The sequence below is a fragment of the Nelumbo lutea genome, chromosome 3, assembly GCF_056320005.1.
Source record: "Nelumbo lutea isolate HS-2025 chromosome 3, American lotus-T2T, whole genome shotgun sequence".
Taxonomy (NCBI): Eukaryota; Viridiplantae; Streptophyta; class Magnoliopsida; order Proteales; family Nelumbonaceae; genus Nelumbo; species Nelumbo lutea.
This window is the reverse complement of record NC_142686.1, coordinates 33,401,793-33,425,255: the sequence shown is the minus strand read 5'-3', so window position 1 is coordinate 33,425,255 and position 23,463 is coordinate 33,401,793. Positions and strand designations below refer to the sequence as shown.

The 23,463-nt window shown below is 39.8% G+C and overlaps 1 protein-coding gene across 1 annotated transcript in view; it reads left to right on the top strand.

Annotated features, from left to right (window-relative positions):
* The window catches only part of LOC148864115 (diphthamide synthesis DPH2 family protein), a 75,785-nt gene that overhangs the window by 14,294 nt on the left and 38,028 nt on the right, over window positions 1-23,463 (top strand). The window contains exons 4-7 of the mRNA XM_088981056.1: window positions 6,671-6,779; window positions 13,448-13,826; window positions 22,487-22,556; window positions 22,658-22,728. Of these exons, the coding sequence (XP_088837182.1) occupies window positions 6,671-6,779; window positions 13,448-13,826; window positions 22,487-22,556; window positions 22,658-22,728 (629 nt within the window). The remainder of the gene's footprint in view (window positions 1-6,670; window positions 6,780-13,447; window positions 13,827-22,486; window positions 22,557-22,657; window positions 22,729-23,463) is intronic.

The window sequence follows — 23,463 nt, the reverse complement described above, 5'->3', positions numbered from 1 at the left end:
GATCTAGGACATATTTCCTCTAAGAGATAAAGATCCCCTGTTTGGATCTAGCAACCTCAATACCCAAAAAATACCGGAGTACACCAAGGTCTTTCACCTCAAATTCTTGATGAAGGAGCTGTTTAAGGGACTCAATCTCGTGGCTATCATTCCCTGTGACCACAATATCATCAACATATACTGCCAACAGTGTCAAAGAGGACTCCACCCTCTTGATGAATAGGGTATGATCTGACTGGGCCTGTACATATCCAAACTTCACAAGTGCTAGTCTGAATCTATCGAACCAAGCCCTAGGTGACTATTTCAAACCATACAAAGCCTTGTTGAGCCGGCAGACCTCTTACCTACTTTTGCATCATAGAATCCAGGAGGCAAACGTATGTAAACTTCTTCCTGTAGATCTCCATTCAGAAAGGCATTTTTCACATCCATTTGGTATAAAGGCCAGGTGTGACTTGCTGCAAGGGACAAGAGAACTCGAATAGTAGTCATCTTGGCTACTGGTGCAAATGTCTCCAAGTAATCTATGCCATAAGTCTGTGTAAACCCTCTTGCAACTAACCGAGCTTTGTACCTCTCAATAGATCCATCTGCATTATGCTTCACCGTAAATACCCATCTGCATCCAATTGGTTTCTTTCCTTTTGGAAAATCAACTACCTCCCGGGTGTTGTTTTTCAACAGAGCATCAATCTCAACTTGCATTGCATCTTTCCATTCAGGGACGGATAGGGCTTCTTACACTGTTCTTGGAATAGGGACATTGGAAATGGAGCTAAGGTAGGACCTGTAGGTAGGAGATAGATGATCATAGGATAAAAAATGGGAAATACAGTGGGCTGTAGATGTGGTACAATGTCGTTTCCCTTTACGGTCTGCAATTGGAAGGTAAGATCATCTGTAGGGGAATTCTCTGTGGGCTCTAGGACTGCAGTATCTGGACTTGGAGCTGCAGATGAGATTGGAGCTGGTCTGGACTGCTGATTATTAGGATCAACCTGCCTGCACCGCCTGTGATAAACCCTCAACTCCTGATCCCTCTGACCACCCTCACCATTGCAGTTCTCATCACCCAATGGAATAGGTAAAGGAACTGCCCCACTCTCACTGCTCTCCCCCTGAAGACAAGAACTCAAACCCCCACTCTCACTACTCTCCCCTGAGGGGCAACTCGAGGATAATAGGGTGTCCCCTCAAAGAAAGTGACATCCATGGAAACAAACTTCCTCCCGGAGACAGGATCATAACAGCAATAACCCTTTTGAGTTTGTGCATAACCAAGGAAGATGCATTTGGAGGCTTTGGGTTCGAACTTGGAGGGATGGGGTCCGAGAAGCTGAACAAAGCAAGTGCAACCGAATGTCTTAAGGGGAATAGAAAACAAGTCCTTACGTGTGTGTAGAAGCGAAAAAGGAGATCGCATATCAAGGACCCTGGAAGGGACCCGATTAATAAGGTATACCGCCGTGAGGATAGCATCCCCCCAGAAGCGAATGGGGACATTGGAAGTAAACATGAGGCTTCTAGCCACTTCCAAAATGTGCCTATTCTTCCTCTCGGCAACTCCATTCTACTGAGGTGTATGAGGGCAAGAGCTCTGGTGGATAACCCCATGATGAAGAAAATAAGATGTCAATGATTTGGCAAAGTATTCATTTGCGTTATCAGATTGAAGAACTTTGATCTTGGCATCAAACTGGGTTAGGATCATTTGGTGAAAATTTTGGGTCAGGGAAGGTACCTCATCTCGTGAATGCATGAGATAAACCCAAGAAAAACGGGTATGGTCATCAACAAATAACAAAAAATATCTGTACCCACCCATGGAAGGGATATGATGAGGCCCCCAAACGTCAGTATGCATAATATCAAAGGAGTTATCACTCTTTTTATTACTCAATAAATAATGCTTTCTACAATGCTTAGCAAACTCACAACTTTCACACTGTAACTGAGACAACTCAATAGACTCAAATAAAGTAGGAAACGAACTCTGTAAAGATCGAAAAGACAAATGACTTAATCGGTTATGCCAAAGCATAACCGGACTCACACTCTGAGAAACAAAAGATAACTTCTCTACTGACTCTCCCTGACGGAACCGCTCCCCGAGCAGATAGATCCCATTCGTCTCACGGCCAGTCCCAATCACCTTCTGCATCTCCAAGTCCTGAAAAACACATCGGTCAAGGAAGAAGGTTACTGGGCAGTTCATATGCTTGGTAATACTACTGACTGAAAGAAGGTTAGTATCAAGCTTAGGCACATGCAAAACAGATGATAGGGACATAGTATCTGAAAGCTTGGTGTTACCCTTCCCAGAAATAGGAACCAAAGAGCCATCAACAATAGATACCTTATCTCTACCAGAAGACAAATGGTAAGTAGTAAATAGTGAAGGCAAGCTAGCCATGTGATCAGATGCACCTGAGTCTATTACCCAACAAGGCTCAGTAGTACCTGGAGCTGAGGCATGATAGGCTGAAGCTCGAGTACCTGAATGGGCGAAGGCAGATGTGACAGGGGCTGATGGAGGCTGTGGTGGCTGAGCTGAATTTCCAACCTCCTTTTCTAGCTGTATTAGGGCAGCCCGAACTGCAGCTAAGGTCTCCAAAGATGTTCCTTTTGTGCCAGATGAGGATGCTGAATCAGTGTTCATGGCACATGAGTAGTGCCCTTCTTGTTTCTTAACTTCGCAGGAACAAAGTGAGGATGCAGTTTCCAACATGTCTCTTTTGAATGTTTGGGTTTCTTACAGTGTTCACATACTACATCCTTTTTGTCTTCCTTCCTCCTGTCCTTCTCTGAATCACCCCCTGATTTGGGTGTAGCCGCTACAAAGGCTGATACGGGTTGCATCATAACCTTCATTCTGGTTTCTTCACTGTGTACAAATGAGTAAGCCTGAGAGAGTCACACTGTCTCTAGTCAAAATCTGCTGCCTCACAATATCATATTCTGGGTTCAGTCCCGCCAGGAATTCAAACACTCTGTTTGTCTCGATGTGCTTTCTATGGGTCTGAGCATCTTTGGGACTCTCCCACTCAAGAGTCTCTAAGTGATCAATCTCATGCCACAGGGACTTCAAGGTAGAGAAGTAGACTGATACCGGTTTTTCTCCTTGTTTAAGGGTGTTCACTTCACATTTCAATTCATATGCTCTGGCAACATTAAGGGGTTGGGAGTAAGTTTCTTTCATAACATCCCATATCTCCTTAGCTGTCTTTGCCCACAAATAGTTCCGGCTAATATGAGGCTGCATAGAATTACAAAGCCATGTCATAACCAAGTAGTTTTTTTGCATCCACTTGGTATATGTCGGGTTTCCCTTGGAAGGTTCTTTCATATCTCCCAGGAGGTACCCTAATTTACCTCTTCCACCAATAGCCATCATGGCTGATTGGGCCCATTCCAAATAGTTTGATCCATCAAACTTTACAGTCATAATCTGAACACCCATCTCAGAAACACCATCATAACTGATGTTCCCAAGACTGCCTTCTGCCTGAATCTTAGACTTCATTTCTGTCAAGTCTCAAAAACAGTACTTGAGTCACCAATCACAATCAAAACAGTATAGGCCTGATCTGTATTCTCAGTGTATGTGCACAAAACCGAAGTAATTCTGATCTGAAACCAACTAGCCAACACAGCAGTAGCTGTCCGTAAAACTCTAACCCCCTTAGAACTTTGAGAACAACTTTAAAACAAAACTGATATGCTAGGGAAAGTTAGGGTTTTAATCAGTCCTGAAAGGAAGCAATTCAATCGCACAGTCCAAACTGTATAAATGAGCTTGCAGTAATAAGAAACCCTAGAATCTGATCGGACCTACCAATCAACTTAAGAGTAGCTCTAGGTAGATCATATGGTTCAGTCAACCACTAGGGCTTGCCGCAGATCACTTTCAAACCCTAGAGTAGGGAGAAACATTGTTCGGTTCAGGGTTTGCTATAAAACCCTAGGAAATCGAAGAGAGAAAGAGCTAGAATGGTTCGGCCTTCCCCTCCAGATAGGTCCAACCTATCTTCTCTGAAAGAACTTCTGTTAAAAAAGGTAACAACTTACAAGGAAAAAATAGTTGGCTGCCTTCTAGGGTTACCTGAACCCTAGTCTTCTCTGATCCTTCCTGACCACCAACACTCTGCAACCCTAGCAAGTTTCCAACAGCTGCTAGTACCTCTGGCGATCTCCAAGAATTAGTCTGCGAACTCCTCCTTTTCAGCTTTCAGTCCTAGGAGATTCTCATGTGGTCGGCTGATATTAGACTCACATAAAAAACCCTGACTTGGCTCTGATACCATGTAGGTTGTCAAGACTGCTATTCAGTCTTGATCACTAAGAGATTTCAGGTTCGATGAGAAGAGAATGTGAAGAGGATGTAGAAGAAAGAGTGATGGAAGAGCAATAAAACACAGAATTTTAGGAGAAGAACAGAATGTCAATATTCTGCCGCTGCCACTTTAAGTTAATATATATAGGTTATGCTAGTTACATGAAAGGACATATCTGCCCTTGGTGTTTACATCATAACTGCTAACAAATAACAAACAACATAAAACTGAAACTAGAAATAACAGAGCAGAAAAATAACCACAGCTGTGACTAGATACATTCTACCCTACGGATAGAGTGGGACCACAGCTGTGGGGCCCACATCACTGTTCTCTACATAGTGATTTAATTTATCCTTTTTAACATATCTCAACTAGCATGAGGAAGTTTAATGGTATCATTAGATACATGTGATTAAAGGAGCTTCTTCTTGCACAAATAAGATTCACTTGGTCTAACTTTCAAACAGGTTGATAGGTCCCCAATTAACCTTACGTATGCCAGGAAGTGGAAAGGTCAACAGTTGGCTAAGGGGGGGAAATAATTGAACACATGTCGGCAATTATAGCTGCAGGGAATAAGAAGAGTCTTGGGGCATTTATAGCTATGTCAGTTATGAATAAGAAGAGGGTTGGGTAGGGGAAGTCAGTTATGCTGTCAGAAGAATATAAGAAGGGTCTTTGGGGGATGGGGAGGCAGGCTTTGGTTGAGTGCAGAATACTGTGAGTGATTGGGAGCGCCGGTGGTCTCTCGAAGAACCGACCAACTGTTACTGTTCTTCTTTTCTTCTGAATGAATACCAGTTTCTTTGTTGATATTCGAGTTGTGTGAATTCTGCTGTGAGTCTGAGAATTGTGTGTAAAGTTTCTGGGACGTAACATAGATCTCCTTTTGGTCAAAATTTTTAAATTGGACAAATTCTTGTTTAATCTAGAATGGGAAGAACACCATGAGGGCTTGATTTCTAGAGCTCTACCTATAGTAGCCTTTGACCATTTTCCTATTAGAGTAGGGTCTGATGAGTTATTAATTGGTCTTGCCCCTTTTAGGTTTGAAAACATGTGGTTAACTTACTTGGATTTTGCAAATAAGGTGAAGAAGCAATGGGTGGAAAATTTAAGAGGAATTGCTTGGAAAGGTATGGTATTTCACAAGAAGTTGCAAAGATTGAAAGCTAGGATCAAGGATTGGAATATGGATCATTTTGGAACATGATCCCTATTATATATTATATATAATAAAAATATTATATATGTAACATTTTTATTTATTTCTTTATATATATTATTTTTTATATGCATAATATTTTTATATTTATTATGTATGTATATATGTATGTATGTAATAGCTTGATTAGGTATGCAAGCCTCACGAGCATAGATTTAGTGGGCTCGAGCTCAGCTTGATTAGCAAACGAGTTGATATACTGGGCTCGTTCTCAGCTCGAAGCTCAGTTTAGACCAAGCCAAATCGAGCTTTTCATGAGCCGAGCTCAAATAGCTCATGAAAAGTTTGGCTCGTGGTCACTCTTAGCCCTATTTTTGGGGCCAATAGGGTGGGGGATTCATTAAGAGTCGAGGTGATGGCCTTCCTCCAAAGGTTGAGATTGGCTAAACAATCTCAATTGGATTAAAGTGGAAGAGGATTCAAAATTGGTAATAGGATGGATGCAGGAAGTCAGATTAGGGGTCTGGATTATAGACAAGCCGTGAGAGAAATATAGTGGTTGACAAGGGAAATTGATGTAAAATTTGATTGGGCTAGAAGATCAGCCAATGGCTCGGCTGATGGTTTATCTACAGAAGGGTCAACCAGGGCTGAATGTTTCTGGGCACTGCTGTAACAGTGGATTAAGTTGTGGGGTTCAGCACTCCTTATTGGGTTGTTTGGGCACTGCTGTAATGTTTTTGGGTTGTTTTTTAATACCTCACTGTCACAAAGAAAAAAGGAAAAAAAAGCTAGGATGAGCAGGCACTCTTAACATATGAAGATAGATGTTGTACAGTTTGCCACTCCCTAAGCAATCTTCCTCTCAAAAATGAATTCTTGGCCCATTGCCAACCTTGAAACCAAGATGAGGCATCAAGGCATCCATCATCTTAAGGAAATCTCTCCATGAAACCACGATGATCCAGTGGATTTCGGGGCAATTTACCAATTCTAATGTTCACCATATAATTGCTTTTTCTTGATGCAGATTTTGAATTTAACAATTGGTTAGTTCTATTTGGTACTTGAACTTTAGTAGTTTTAATCTTGTTGTTTGACTTAGTCTTTATTTGTTATATATATATATTTTATTTCTAATTGTTTTTCTAATATTTGTTTGCAGAACATCTACTTTGCCAGCGTTATTTGTTTTTGGAAATGCGTCCATAAATTCAAATGATTGTGCCAAGTCTCTATCAAACTGTTTATTGACCAATGAGAAGCCTATTGTGGTATGATAAACAACTCAATATCATAGTTTCTCATCATCATATTCATAACTAGATAATGGCCTCTGTACTTAGTATGGGGCCACTTATTTGACCTTTTTGGTTTGACGCCCATTATCTATATTGTGGATTAGGTTAGGTTTTTTATTTGATTATATGAATTTTTTGGTAAAGGATTTTTTTGATAAGTAGTGTTTTTTATTTGATTTAAGAGACTAAATCAGATTTTATTTGTAATTAATAACTCATTTTATCTAGAAGAATGGGTCTTACACCATTTATAATTTCGTTTGCTATTCAATGCTTGTGCTTATGTGGTAAATTTGATTTTGGTTTCTTATTTAATTTAGTAAGTTAAATCTGGTTTAATTTATAACTAATGACCTATTTCATTTAAAAGAATGGGTGTTTTATTTGAGTTAGGAAAATGAATTAAAAATGTTAGTATGGGTCCCACAACATTTTAAGTAGGTAGGTTCTTTTTAGATAGCCATTTGTGCAAGGTAATACTTTTTTTTTTTTTTGAGTGTGGAGAAAAGCACTCTTTTGTCTTAAGTAGAAGTCTAGGCTAAGGGCTTTCCTTTAATAATATGAAGGAAAAGGTTTTCTTAATTGTGTCAACTAGGGAAGTTCCATAGACAAACTCTACATGTTTGTGCCACATGGAGGAATCCTGTGATCAACTCATATCTTCATTTATATTGAGATTTGAGAACTTTATTGATAGGTGGTGGCAACCATGGGCTGGGCTGTGCTTAGCACCTATAATAAAGAGGCATAACTGAGGTATGAGCTTGAGTTCATACTCTGGCTTTCCAACCCATCCAATTCTTCTGTGTAAAAGGCTTCTTCTAGCTCCTTTTTCAGCTTCCATCTCAACTCCCTTTCTTCCACGTTAAGGTTCCTTTGGCTTTCCACCCTGTCCAATTCTTCAATTTGAGACAGTAGATTAAGCTAATCAAATTGGGAGCCAGGATTGTCAAAGAAGGATCACTGCCCTATCCTATTAGGTCAAGAAACTCTAGGCTTTGGACCACGACCCTTTAGATTTGAGAAATGTGGCTGACTTATCTGGACTTTGAATGAAAGGTTGGTGAGTGGTGGAATGAAGACTTGAGAGGGGTAAAGTGGAAAGGTGTAAGGTTCCACAAAAAGTTGAAGAGATTGAGAGCTAGGATCAAAGAGTGGAATCAAGAGCATTTTGGAAGGGTAGAGGATCAAAAGAATATTTTGATGTCCAGGATTGATGAGCTAGACTCCAAAGAATCCCAGAGAATTATGAATGAGCAAGAAAGGAATTGGAAGAAGTTCTTCTTAGAGAGGAGATTTCCTGGAGGCAAAAGTCAAGACACATGAATCAAAGAAGGGGATGACAATACAAAATTTTTCTACGCGTTAGCTAATGGGAGGAGAAGAAAAAACTGTGTGGCCAAATTAGAAGTGGATGGGGGGGGGAGTTTCAAATCAAGACGAGATAGCTAAAGTGTTTTTGGATCACTTTAAATCAATTGCAGGGAAGCCATTGAATAATAGACTAAGACTGGAAGGTCTAGATTGGCCCAGGCTGTCTGAAGAGCAAGCAATCTGGTTAGAGAGAAGTTTTGAAGAAGAGGAAATTAGGCATGCAGTGTTTTCAATGGACATATCCAAAGCCCTTGGGCCAGATGGCTTCACCATGGCTTTTTATCAAGACTGCTGGAATGGGGTAAGAGAAGACTTTTGTGCTGTGTTTAAGGAATTTGAGGATAATAACAAAATAAGCCCTGGAGTTAATGCTACTTTCATAGCCCTAATCCCTAAGAAGAAAGAAGCAAAAAATCCTAAAGATTTTAGGCCGATCAGTTTGGTGACTAGCATTTACAAAATCTTGGCTAAAGTGTTATCTTTGAGGATTAAAGTAGTGCTACCCTCCATCATCAGTCAAGCCCAGGGAGCATTCATGCAAGGGAGACATAACAAATCAGTTTCTAATAGCTAATGAGTGTGTGGAGGATATGAGAAAGTCAGGAAAGCAAGGTTTTGTTTGTAAGTTGGATTTAGAAAAGGCCTATGATCTTGTGGATTGGAGTTTCTTATTAGAGGTCCTAGGGTGTTGTGGGTTTGGAGTTGGATGGTGTAATTGGATAAAGGGCTGCATAAGTTCTTGCCATTTTTCGGTCTTGATTAATGGGGTAGTCAAGGATTTCTTCCCAGCTTTTAGAGGGTTAAGGCAAGGTGACCCCCTTTCCCCTTTCCTCTTTACCGTAGTTGCAGATGTTTTCAGTAGTATGATCTCTAAGGCAGACATGGAAGGAGTAGTGAGAGGTTGGAGGATAGGAAGGAACGGGATTAGGGTGACCAACTTACAGTCTGCTGATGACCTAATAATCTTTTGTGAAGGGGGTGATAGGAGAACAGTAAGTAATCTCAAATCTTTGATAAAGCGCTTTGAGAGAGTATCATATCTTAAAATAACCATGGAAAACAGCTGTGTGGTGGGTGTGAATTTGGATGAGAGGACTATTGAGTCTGTATCCGAGTGTCTAGGTTGTCCCATTTCCTCTTGGTCCTTACAGTATTTAGGCCTACCTCTAGGAGCCAACCCTAAGGAGAGCACTTTTTGGGCCTCGGTTCTGGAAAAGTTTGAGAAAAGGTTAGCCTCGTGGAAAAGGAACTACATTTCTTTAGGGAGGAGAGTAACATTATTGAAAGCTTCCTTAGCAAATCTGCTGATTTATTACTTCTCTGTGTTTAGGATTCATGTTAGGGAGGCCAAGAAATTGGAGAAATTAATGAGAAATTTTCTTTGGGAGCTAGGGGAGGAGAAAAAGGATCACTTAATAAATTGGGGAATAATGTGTAGAAGGAAAGAGGAGGGTGGTTGGGACTTGGGAACTTAGTTTTGAAGAACAAAGCACTCCTAGGAAAATGGTTGTGGAGATGGCCCTTAGAACAGGAGAGACTATGGCATGAGGTGATAGATAGTATACATGGCAGTTCGGGAAATGGATGGGATGCTGGTGTATTGCGTCGAGCCACGTTGGCAATTCCTTGGAAAGCAATTCAGAGTATTCTCCTTTTTTTCCTCAACTGTATCAGGTATGATGTCAATTCTGATACTTCTGTTTTGTTTTGGGAAGACATCTGGGTGGGCAATTCTGCCCTTAAGGACAGTTTCCCTTCTCTCTATTCCCTTTCTTGCTACAAGGGTAAAGCAATCTCTCACTTTCTTCCAACATCTGTTTCTCCATCCTCTTTGAATTGGGACTTTGGGTTTCGCTGGGGCTTGAGGGGTCATGAAGTCTCTTGTGTTTCAGACCTTTTTTGTCACTACTTGAAAGTGTTTTTTCTGGACCCTTTAAGATCTGATGTGAGACTTTGGTCCCCTAATCCAAAAGGTTACTTCACGTGTGCCTCCTTCTTTAAGTCCCTTTGCTCTCCCTCGGGACAAGTGGCTTTCCCAGCTAAGGAGGTTTGGTCTAAACCTGTACCTCCTAAAATTATTATTTTTTGCTAGGAGGTGTTCTATAGGAAAATCAACACTTTAGTCTTATTGCAGAAGAGAAGGCCTTCTATGTGTCTGTCTCCTAATTGGTGTGTACTTTGCAGGGCAAATGGTGAGGATTGCTCTCACTTACTTTTAGCCTGTTCTTTTTCTGATGCTATTTGGGGTTGGATCTTTGCTTTGTTTGGTTGCAAATGGAATTTTACCACAGCCGTAGATCAGCTCTTTGACCCTTCCTTCTTTTTGTGGCCCACAAAAATTGGTAAAACAATGTGGAGGTGCATTAGAACTGCTGCTTTGTGGACAATTTGGGAAGAAAGAAATGCGAGGATTTTCCAAGAGGAGAGAAATATTCAGAACGTAAAGGATTGCATTTTGACCAGGGCAATCCATTGGCTGAGATCATTGGATTCCTTTAAAATATATTCCTTTGATGACATTTGGAGGAACTGGATAGCTGTGGCTAGTAGCAGTAACAGGATGACATTTGGAGGAACCAGATAGCTGTGGCTAGTAACAGTAACAGGAAGAACAGGGTACCATCTGTGTGGGTGCCTCCTCCAGAAGGCTGGACAAAGCTGAATTTTGATGGAAGCAGCCAAGGAAATCCATGTCCATCAGGGATAGGTGGGGTGCTGAGAGATAAAGATAGTAATATATTAGCTTTATTCTCAAGCTCCGTGGGTATAGGAGACTCTATTAGAGCTGAGCTTCTAGCAGCAATACAAGGTATTCAGAATGCAGACCAGTTAGGAGTTCAGAATTTGCTTATTGAAGGAGACTCCAAAGTTGTGGGTTGGTTAAAAATCCAGTTTTAGTTATTAGTGCTACAGGGATATTATGAGGAAAGCTAATTGGTTTTCAAGAAACATGACTGTTAATTATCAGTGGGTGGGTAGAATAGCTAATACCATAGTGGATGGGTTAGCTAAGCAAGGGGTATCAAGGGAACATTTATTCTGGGCAGCTCTGTAAACTTTCTTCTCCTAGTCTGATGTAGTACTTTGTTGTTGTTGAGTAGAGGTACCAGCTCGCGCCTCTCCTTTGGGCAGGCTGTGTTGTAATCTCATTCTGATTATTATGAATAAATTATCAATCATTTATCAAAAAGAAAAGGATCACCTAATCAATTGGGAGATAGTATGCAAGAGAAATAAAGATGGGGGCTTGGAAATTAGGAAGTTGGACAATTAAGAACAATGCTTTATTGGGAAAATGGCTGCGGAGGTTCCTGCTTGAGCACCATAGACTGTGGCATGGAGTCATCAAAAGTATTCATGGTATGGTGGTTGAGGAATGGGATGCTGGGTGGCTGCCATTATCAACCCTTCTAGTTCCTTGGATAGGTTTTTCCTCTTTACCATCTAATTTTTTGCAATGAACAAGGGCCGTGGTTTATTCTAGGAACAAAACAAAATTTTGGTCTGATGTGGTGAGTTGATATGCTTCTAAAAGACAAGTTCCATTTCCTTTTCTCTCTCTCCTTGTCAAAAGATCCTTTGGTTTCTAAATGCTTTTTTCAAAATTCCCATGGGCTATCTTGGAACTTACATTTCATGAGGAGCCTCAATGAGGAGTTTGCAGATGTTTCCTATCTTATTGAGTATTTGGATTATTTCTCTTTCAATGTATCCTAGGGTGATTGCAGCATTTCGATGGCTTTCTGTTCAGGGTCTTTAACATGTGTTATCTTTGCAAGGCTAGCAGTCTACCTCTCACTTACTAATCTCCTGCTCCCTTGTTTCTTTTATTTGGGATTGCAATGAAAGTTGCAACTGCCCCAACATTTATGATTATCCTCAAATAGACTAACAGCCATTAATAGCTTGAATGGGCTCTAGAAGACATGTCAAATGTGATCATCCAAAAAAAGGAAAAATCTATAATGCTGGAAAGACTTTGACCAATCACCCCGCCCCGCCCCCCCCCCCCCCAAAAAAAAAAAAAAAAAAACCCACCTGATTTGTTACCATTTTCATGGTGCTGTTTGATTGGTCATAAGTTTCCTTCATATTAGCTGGAAATGGTGCTTTACTGCTTTTGTTCTATGCAGTGATTTAAAAGGTGCACCTAGGTGCACAGGAGAGGCACATTTTAGTGTATGCGCCTTGCCTAGGTCCCAGGCAGAGTATTTTCAAAAGGTGCACACTTGGTGCACCTTGTGCTTCATCCCAGGTGTGTTCCTTTGAAAATCTGTGCTTTTTTTTTGTGTTTAGCACTTTAGCAGCTGGGCTGGGTGTTAGTGGCGGAGCTCTTGGGCCTCCGACCAAGCCCAAACAAGTTCATATTCACTCACTTTGCTCACTCACCGAATCTCTGAAAACCCCATATTTGCTAATGTTGCTCGTTCATTCATCCTAATAAAAGATAGTTTTAAAAGACACTTAAAGTTATAAATCCTTTCTTTTTTATAGGGATTACAAATTTAAGACCCTAATATAGACTTGTTTGCGCTTGCCTCGAGGGGTTTGGTACAAGGGCGGCTGCCGAGGCTTGTAGAATCAAGAATGCATAATGCTTAACATCACATTATTTAAAGTAATGCAATTGGAAAAAAATAAAGAGATTAAGAGTTTACAATTTTACATGCTTGGATATGTTTTATATGTTATGCTTAGTTTTATTTTAAATATCTTTTACATGTTATGTTTATGTATTTTAATTTGAGATAATAGGTTTTTTTAAATCATTTATTTTAAAATTTAAGTTTATATTTTTAATTTATAATGTGCTTAATATTTTAATAATTTGCATTTTATTTGAATTTTTGGCTTTTTTGATTTTTTTTTTTGCATTTTCGCTCTTTGATTCAAGAAGGTGTGTGCCTTGGGCACAAAATGGTCCTTCACTTTTTTTGTGCTTTCACTTTTAAAACACTGGTTCTATGTAGGTTCTAAATAGACATTGCATTATCCATGGATGTGCTATTTCTTGCTTTTTCAGCATTCTGTTCCGGAAAGCATGGCTTCTCTTATAATTGTTTTATCCTAAAAGTAAAATGCCTCGTTAAATACCATTTCAGATTAATCTAAAGTGGGTATTAACACCAATAGAATCTATTTTGGTCGGTTTCATGTAGAACGTTAATTCTTTTACACATGCATGCTCTCATTGGAAGGCTAGCATATTTCTCCAATGATCTACTCACTAACCTTTATTTGTTCAATCATTTCTTTCTGAAATACAGGTTTTGTTTGGATTGGAATATGCACATGCAATACATCATATCAAAGAAATAATGGAAGTTGAATCATCAAGATTGTGTGGTTCCAAAGAGAACAAAGCACTCTGTTATGCAGAGGTTATCTGCTCAATTATGGATCCTGAAGAACGTTTCAAAACCCCCGGAAGACAACTTGGGTCTTTTGATAGCTATACTGCTAATGGAGATTGTGCTAACTCTGGGAAAATGAACTCCACAGGATGTGGTAACAAATATACCCTTGGAGGCTTGACTTGGAAGCTTCCAGAAGGTCACAAGATGGATGATTACATGATATTTTGGATTGGTTCTGACAACCCAGCATTTGTAAATGCCCTACTCATGTACAATAATTGTGATATAGGTAAAAGTTTTTTCTATTTCATATACAACTTCTGTCATTTTGGGCTACAAGTAATACGATGCAGGTCTATCAATTAACTTACTCAACCCCCACCTAACATTATTTTATTTGGTATGACCGAATGACAAAGATATAGGAAAAGTCAAGTATACCCCTTTGCAGAAGGAACAATGACAACTTATATGAAATTCCCATTCTACCCTTGTAATTCAACACTCCTTCAAGTTGATGCAATGATATCTATTAATGCCCAACTTGCTATCAATCTCATGTAATCAAATTTTACTCCTTTAGTGAGAATGTATGCCAACTACAACTGGGTAGAGATGTATGGTGTGCAAAACTGTCTTGTAAGAAGCTTCTTTCTTATGAAATGATAGTCAACCTCTATGTGCCTAGTGCAATCTTGCTCAAGTGGATTATAAGCAATACTAATAGCAACCTTATTATCACAATATAAACTCATAGGTCTAGTTGTAGAAAACCCTCATTTTGCAAGCAATGCTTTGAACCACTATTACAAACGCCATGTGCCATTTGATCTAAACTTTGCATCAGCCTTAATTTAGCAAGCATTGGATGTTTTGTAATGTGCCAAGCAGTGATTTAGAAGGCGCACCTATGCACATAGGTGAGGCACATTTTAGGGTAGGTGCCTCGCCCAGATCCTAGGTGCAACTCTTTCAAAAGGCGTATGCCTGGTGTGCCTCAGCCCAGACACGCGCCTTTTGAAAATTTGACGCTTTTTTGCTTTTTTTGAGTCTAGTGGTTGGGATGGGGGTTCCGCCCCCAGACCCCATGCTACACCCCTCGAGGCAAGCCTAAACAAGTCCACGTTAGGGTTTTAAATTCTTAGTTTTCACAGAAAAAATAATGGCCGGAGCTTTGAGAACCCCCTATTTGGTAATGCTATTCATTCATTCATCCTAATAAAATATCTTCCTAGAAAGCAATTAAAACCATACAATCATTTTTTTTGTGTGAAAACTAAGAATTTAAGACGCTAACGTGGACTTGTTTGGGCTTGCCTCGGGGGATGTGGTAGAAAGGCGGCTCGTAGAATCAGGAATGTAATATGTCACGTTAGCTACTTGAAGTAAATGTAATTGAGAAAAAGAAAAGAGATTGTGGGTTTTATATGCTTGAAAATGTTTTATATTTTATATTTTATTTTTAAATTCTCATTGGAATATGCTTTACATGCTATGTTTATGTATTTTAATTTTAGATAATAGGTTTTTTAAAACATTTATTTTAAAATTTAAGCTTGTATTTTTATTAATATTATGTTTAATAATTTTTTTGGCATTTCTTTTTTTTTAGCATTTTTTTAAAATTTTTGTGCCTTGCTTAAAAAGGTGTGTGCCTCGCCTTGCACCTTGCTCCTCAGGCGCAAATTGACCCCTGTGCCTTTTTTGCGCCTTGCGCTTTTAAAACACTGGTGCCAAGCAACGAAATTGCCTCCCATGAATGTGTAATGGCCTGAAGTGTATCTAAATCGACTGCCCTTTTGCTTATTAATATCCTGCCCCTTTGTTTCTTCAATTTGGGAATGATTTCTTTCTTTGTTTGGGTGCATGTGGATCTCCTCACCTAACGTACAAAGCCTGTTTGTCTCTACGTTTGTTAGTTAGCCAAGGAAAAGGGGTAGAACTCTATGAAGGTGTACAAGGGCAGCTATTTGTTGGACACTTTTGGAAGAAAGAAATCAAAGAACCTTCTCAGAGAGAGTTGGGGTGCACTAATTGAAGACATTACTATTAGAGTGGTTCATTGGGTGAAGTCCTTGAAGCTGTTTGAGGACATTCCAGCTGGTGACTTGATGAGAAGTGGAGGGGAGTAGCTGATTCTGCTCCTTTCAAGGTTGTCCTTAGGCCTATTTGGTCCCCACCTTTTGAAGGTTTTATTAAGCTGAATTTTGATGGTATCATTGAAGGAAACCCGGGTCCTTAAAGCATTGGAGGAATCTTTAGAAATAATGAAGGAAGAATTATTGCTTTATATTGGGCCCAATTGGGATGGGTGATTCTTTGAGGGCTGAAATATTGGCTGTCATGGAAGGAATTCAAAAAGCTAAGGAATTGCAAATTCGTAAGCTGGCAATTGAAGGAGATTCAAAGCTAGTTATAAGTTGGCTGCAAAAGGAAGAGGATGTAGGGTGGTGGGGATACATTATGAGAAGAGTCGACTTTTTTGGGCTTTGTTGTAAACATGTATCTCTTATGGGAGAGCTAAGAGAGTTTATCTCTCCCTTCTTCTTTGTACCTATTTCTCTTTAATCTAATGAAACCTGTTTCAGTTATTGATAAAAAAACTGTGTATTTAAATCAACATAGAATTAGTCCAATCAGAATCTGTATGTCTCAATGTGAAAGTGGCCATCACTAGTAAATAGAATACCCTACCTAGGTGAAGACCAAGTACTTGAGAATTCTGTGAGCTACCTCTAAATGCTTCGCCCTGGGTGAATGCATAAATTGATTGACATTCACAACATATACAATATCAATCTGTTAGAGTGACAAATAGAATAGTTTCCCGTCCAACTACTAATACCTATTAGCATCAATCAAGTTGCTGTCCTTCTGGAAAGTGCTTTATAATTTATAAACAATGTATTGATAAGAGTTGGGAGCCCTTTACTGCTGGTGTCAAGTGCAAGGTGGGTTTCTGGGTCAGAAGTTCTGTTCTGGTTGGATGCTTGGTGTGACCATAGACCCCTTCAAGGACCTCTTCCCTTCCCTCTATTCTGTAGCTGTAGATAAACATTGTAAAATTTCTGACTGCTACAGCTGGTGAATGCTACAGTTGTGTGGGTCCCTAAATTCAGAAGAAATCTGTAAGATTGGAAATTAAATGATATGGTTAACTTGCTGGGGAAACTTCCAGGCAAAGTGGCAAACCTCCCAGACATTAGTAAAGCTGACTGCTGAGGCTGAAAATGGGAGAAATGAGGGGTGTTTTCTGTGAACTCGTCTGTGAGGGCCTTGTCAGCTGGCCCCTTTCCTCATTTCCCATCTGAGTTGGTATCGGTTCCTGGCGTTCCATCAAAAGCTGCTTTCTTTAGTTGGCTGTGGCCCTGGGCAAATGTATTACAAAGGTTAACCTTTGCAGAAGAGGGATTTCCCTGGAGAAAACAAATGTGGTCTATGTCGAGAGCAGGCAAAGATGGTTGGGTATTTCTGTATCCATTGTCCTTGGAGAATCTGGTGTTTCTTTTTAAGCATTGCTAATGCCAGCTGTGTGCCCATAATTGTGTCTGAGCTCCTTGACACTGGATGGTAAGTGGGCATAGCAATAAGGGCAAGAAGGTGTGAAGGCTCATCCCCACAGCTGTTTTTTTGGAGAATATGGAAAGAGAGAAATCACAGACTGTTTGACAAAAAGGCCTCTCAAGTCTCAAGTGGATGAGCTGTTGAGAGTCGTTGCTGCTACTGTCTTTTGTTGGTTTTCATCTCACTGTTATTCCTCATCCTTCTCTTTTCAGTAGTTGTTCTGAACTGTTTTTTTGGTAATTAGTTGCTGGGTGGTTCTGGAGGTAATTGATTCCACCTGGATACTTGGCTGTATAATTTTTTTGTTTTGTTTAGGCTTCTGAATTTATTGATTCCACCAATAGAATTCTCCCCCTGAACAAAAAAGGAGACATCAATGGAATTCTTTTTTTGTTGGTTCTCATCTTTTATTGGTTCTCATCTCACTGTTATTCCTCATCCTTCTCTTTTCAGTAGTTGTTCTCAACCGTTTTTTTGGTAATTAGTTGCTGGGTGGTTCTGGAGGTAATTGATTCCACCTGGATACTTGGATGTATAATTTTTTTGTTTTGTTTAGGCTTCTGAATTTATTGATTCCACCAATAGAATTCTCCCCCTGAACAAAAAAGGAGACATCAATGGAATTCTTTTTTCTTTTTTTTTTTTTTCCTTGGAGGCAAGGCGATAATATTTGCTTTTCTTCTGGTAGCAGAATAACCCAGAAATAGACACTTGAGAGCCCAAGGATCTAACTTAGAACAAAAAAAGTGAAGAATATTCACATAACAAACACACAGACTCTTATGGAAGATGTAATTTGAAAAGCAAATTTTTGACCCTCATTTTTTAACTCCCAAAGGGAAGAGGGAGATAATGCAGAGATGCACTAGGGCTGCTATCCTTTAGTCAATGTGGGAAGAAAGGAATGCAAGAATATTTCAGGAGAAAAGGAAATCCAATGAAGAGTTGATAGAGAACATTACTTCTGAAGTGGTTAATTGGATTAGAACTTAGGATATCTTTGCACCTTACTCGAAGGAAGACGTTATCAGGGACTTCTTTAACCTCTGTATCTCTGAGGTCCAATCATCGATAATGATAATATCATCCACATAAACAATCAGGGCTGTTGTTTTCCCTTGTTCCTTCTTTACAAAGAGTGTTGACCAGATTGGCACTGCCTAAACCCCATCTGTTGAACTGCCTAGTGAAATCTGCTAAACCAAGCCCTTGGTGATTGTTTTAGGCTGTATAAGGATTTTTTTAATTTGCAAACTTTTTGTTCTTTGCCCTTAGCACAAAAACCAGGAGGTTAAATCATGTATACTTCCTCCTCCAAATCCCCATTCAAGAAGGCATTTTTAATGTCCAACTGATGAAGCTCCCAGTCAAGATTTGTTGCCAGAGAGATAAGGACCCATATAGAATTCATTTTTTCCACAGGAGCAAAAGTCTCAGCATAATCAACCCCATACACTTGTGTAAAGCCCTTTGCAACCAATCTAGCGTTGTATCTCTCAACAGTGCTGTTTGCCTTGTGTTTTATAGAGAACACCCATTTGCACCCCATAGGTTCCTTTCCCTTAGGAAGGTTCACCAACTCCCATGTGCCATTTTTGTGTAGGGCATTGATTTCTTCCTTCATAGCCTTTGTCCATTAAGGAGCAAGAAGAGCCTCCGTGACACTTTTAGGGACAGGGACATTATCAATTGCAGATAGGAAAGCACGAAATGAGGGTGAGACATTTTCGTAGGATAAGAAATAAGCCATGGGGTGGTGTGTGGTGCATGATCTAAACCCCTTCCTTTTTGCAATAGGAAGGTCCATGTCACAATTTGAAGTGTCAACATCAATGGGTTCAAAAGTTTCAACAGGGATAATAGTACCTGGGTGAGGACACTAATTTAGCTCCTGGTAGTCCGATGACATTGGTTACATAGTTTTAGACTACCCCTTGGCTATTGAACTCTGTTGGCCTTGACTTCTGTAACGTTGTCTTCAAAAGACACGAAATGGAGGAGGGTTAGGAGGGGAAGGCAACAAGACTTGAGTCTATTTCTGTTTCTCCTCATCAAGATTCTCTCCCTTGAGGGGAAACATAAAAAATAAGGAACGTCTTCAAAGAGCGGGACATCCATACAAACAAAGTATTTCCTTGAGACCGAATCAAAACAACGATAGCCCTTTTAAGAAAGAGGATATCCAAGAAATACACACACAATAGCCTTGGGGCCAAGTTTACCCCGAGTAGGAGAGAGATTATGAACAAAGCACTATCACCCAAAAACACGCATAGGTATGGGAAACACTGGGGCCTTGGGGAAAAGGAGTTGATGAGGGGACCTGTATTCCAACAACCGAGAGGGCATCCTATTGATAACATATGTAGCAATGATAACAACATCCACCCAAAATATTTTTGGAACATGCATCTGTAATAAGAGTCCCCAAGCAACGTCTAAGATATGGCGATTTTTTTCTCTCTGCAACCCCATTTGTTGGGGAGTTCTGGCATAAGAACTCCTATGAATAGATCCCCAAGAAGTATAGAAATTAGAGAGGTCACCATGAAAGTACTCCTTGGCATTATTTGATTGGAAAACTTGAATCTTTGTCTGAAATTGGGTGTAGACCATACGTTGAAAATCTTTTACAAGCTTAGGAACTTCTCCTTGTGAGTGCGTAGGGTGCACCTAAGTGTATCAAGAAAAATCATCAATAAAAGAGAAAACATTTGTAGCCATTCTTAGTTGGAATATTAACAGGTCTCCAAACATCATAATACACAATGTGGAAAGGAAATTCTGATATGTTATTTTGTAAAGGAAATGAAGTTCTACAATGCTTGATCAGTTGACACACTTGACATTGAAAATCATTGACAAAAACAAACTTAAACAAATATGGAAATAAGTACTTCAAAGACTCAAAAGACATATGACCCAAACGATGGTGCCACAAAAGAAATTGATTGACTCGAAGACTTTGAGCCTGTAAGACTAACTTTATTCTCTAGCACAGAAAGACCATCAACCATGTTCCCTTCTACCAATTGTCCTCCCGGAAGCCAAATCTTGAAAAACACAAGAATGGGTAAGGAAAGTTACTGAATAATTCAAGGCATGTGTAATACTACTAATGGATAACAAATTAATGGGCATTTTTGGAACATGTAAAACATTTGATAATGAAAGGCCAAATGGCAAAGATATAGATCCTCGACTAGCAATGGAAGAGAATGATCCATCGGTTAACCTCACTTTATCTTTGTAGAGAGAAGGGTATATGATAGAAACAAAGCTGACAGCCATATGGTTGGAGGCACTGGAGTCAATAATCCACTGGGACTCCGAGGTATCACTAGACACATGAAAAGTAGAGGCTAAGTTACTTGAGGCAGAGGCAAAGGAGGTAGAAGGTGTGGATCCAGAATCTTCTTGTTTGATAGCCCTACCATACTACTCCAAATGGTCACGAAAGGAGTTGATAATATCCTCCTTGGGATCAGAACCGGGGGGGGGGGAATCCTGAGACTCATGCGAGGCAAGGTTGGCCAAGATGAACTTCTTCTGGGTTGGCTTCCTGTTCTGTTATTGTGCTAATTTCTTGCTGAGTTCCTGTGCCCATTTTGGTTTTCCATGCAATTCCCAACATGTCTCACGAGTGTGTCTGGACTTTTGGAAGTGGTTACACCACAATTTGTCCTTATCATCCACCTTTTTCTGACTTTTCCTCTTTCTTTCTGAATTGGTGTTACCCCTCACAGCTAAAGCTATGGTCTTCCCCTCAGGAAGATTCATAGCAGACCTCCTACTTTCCTCAAACTGAACTAAAGCATACACTTCTTGGACAAACAGGACCTTCCTGCCCAAAATCTGTACCCGGATGGGCTCATACATAGGGTTAAGGCCAAGTTAGGAAAGCAAACAGTCGTTGCTGGGAGACCAACTGTTTGTAGGCCTTGGCATCTTTCTCACTCTCCCATTCAATGGTTTGGTAGTAATCTAATTCCTTCTAGACTGATGTTAGGGCAGAGTAGTAAGCTGATAAACTCCTCTCACCCTGCTTACATGTTGAGGGACTCGGCTTGTAATTGATAGATCATTGCATAGTGTCTTTGTTCTGAATATGTTGCCTTGGCTTGATTCCAAATTTCCTTTGCTGTCTCAGCCCACATGAATTTTTTCTTGACAGATGGCAGCATTGAGGTCAAAAGCCACAACCTAATTGTGCAATTTTCTTGATCATAATCAGTAGTATCAGCCTTAGGTTCCTTTTTTCTCCCATTTATGTAACCAGCCTTACCCCTGGCTGCAATGTACAGCCGCATCTCCTTGGACCAAGCTAAATAATTTCTGCCATCCAAGGGGGTAATGGACATTAGAAAGTTTAGGGTCTCATAACCACCATTCATCCCACCTTGATTGGAGGTGGTTCCTGAAGTTGCAGAATCTTCGGAATTCATGGGAATTCTATGCAGGCAGCACACACAAATTTACACAGTCCTTACTCTATTGAGCTAACACAAAAAACTGCTAAAACAGAGCATAGTCCTTGCAATCACAGACATTAACAGATCTGATAAACCTCTTTATAAGGCAACAAGTACCATAAAAACATTTATAAAGTAAGCTGCTGCATTCTGTCAGTTGAACCAGGTCACTTTTCACCTACACAGGTTCCTTGTACATGAAGATTTCTGGGCCTTCACACCTACAAAGAGGGGTTAACTCCCTTTATACCATTTGGTCAAGCAAGAAAGCCCAACCAGTTCTTAGTCTCAACACCAAGAACCCCACAAAAAAAAAAGAGGTTTAGCTTCTGTCCCTGTTCAGGCCATGGGTTTCTGAAGCATCCAACTCAGGTTTAAATAAGAAACACAAATAAAAAAACACCGACCTCTTTAGGAACTTCAGTCAGTCATCCACTAATTTCTGGGAGCCGTATTACTCAGTTGCAGTCCAGAAAACAGGAGCAGGAAATGCAATCGAACAGTCCTCAGATGGAGATCGCACTTGTCTCTTCCATTCTCCATCCAGAGAACCAAGGGAGGGCTTCGAGTAGGAGGAGGGGATTTACAGAGCACTGTCCTGCTCTGACACCATGTTTTCAGCCGATGAAACTGAAGGAGAAGAGAGGAGAAGAAGAGAGAAGTTGAGAGAGTCTAAACTTGGGCTGGCGGCACCAGCCTTTATATTTATACTAGGGCGACCATACAACTTAAAAGGAAAAAAGACTAAAGTGCCCTTGCGGCACGCATCTAATATTACATCAAATACCATGACATATTTGCCAAAAGTATGGGCCTTTGGAAAATATGTCATGGTATTATTTAATATTTTAGTATTTTTAGCATGTGTGCTTTATTTATCTACTGGTGGTGTCTTTCTTGACACTGTTTTCAGTCAGATACGATGCAATGGAGCAGAAGTTGGTGAATGACTTATCTCGTCAGAAAAGCATTCGCAACCGTAGGTATTGCCTGTGATATTTTTCTTTTTTCCTTTCCATTCTTCTGCATATATAAATACACACACACACAGAGCTGTATTAATTGTTTTTTTGATCTAATATAGATTAAATTACTATGTCGAGAAAGCAAAGGATGCAAACATTGTTGGAATTTTGGTGGGCACTCTTGGTGTAGGTATGGTTTCTAATTAGTTCTGAAGTTGTATCAGTCCCTGTTTTAATTTTCTGTGTAGTGCCAAAAAATAAACCTAAGAAGAAAACATGTGGATTTCATGATTTTTTTATAGTGATTTCAATGACTATTGAGCCTTGCGTTACCTTTTTCTTCCCTTAGGATATGCAATGGGAATTTATTGGTTTTGAAACTATCTACTTTACAAATTGTTAATGATTGCAATGCTTCTTTTGGCCTATACCTGTAGGAGGTTTTCCTAACATATAGAATCAATGTGATCTTTTGTTAATAGAACTATAGAAATAATATGTGATGCTTCAAAATGTTTTTATATCCTAATGGTGCACTAGTTGGTTCCAGTCTAGTCTCATAGATCAGTCTTGGAAATATTTTGGCAAGGGATTTTCTCATTATTGCTTATTTTGTAGTGCTAAGATTAGATCGAGTGTTGGATGCATGGATATGATGAATTGAGGATGGACTCTATGAAAATCCTTTAAATCATGTAAGGTAAAAACATAATATTTTCTATTTTTGATCACAAGAATGATGAATATTACAATTAAAAGAAAGGCGACCAAGGTATATAATAGGGTGGAGATATGCTCTAGGGAATAAAAGGAAAGAGGGAAAGTAACACCTTAAAGGTTATACAATCAAACAAGCAGTTCTGCATCAATACAGAAGCACAAAGCATCCAAGAATGTTACTTATACTGGATTGACCCTATCCTTG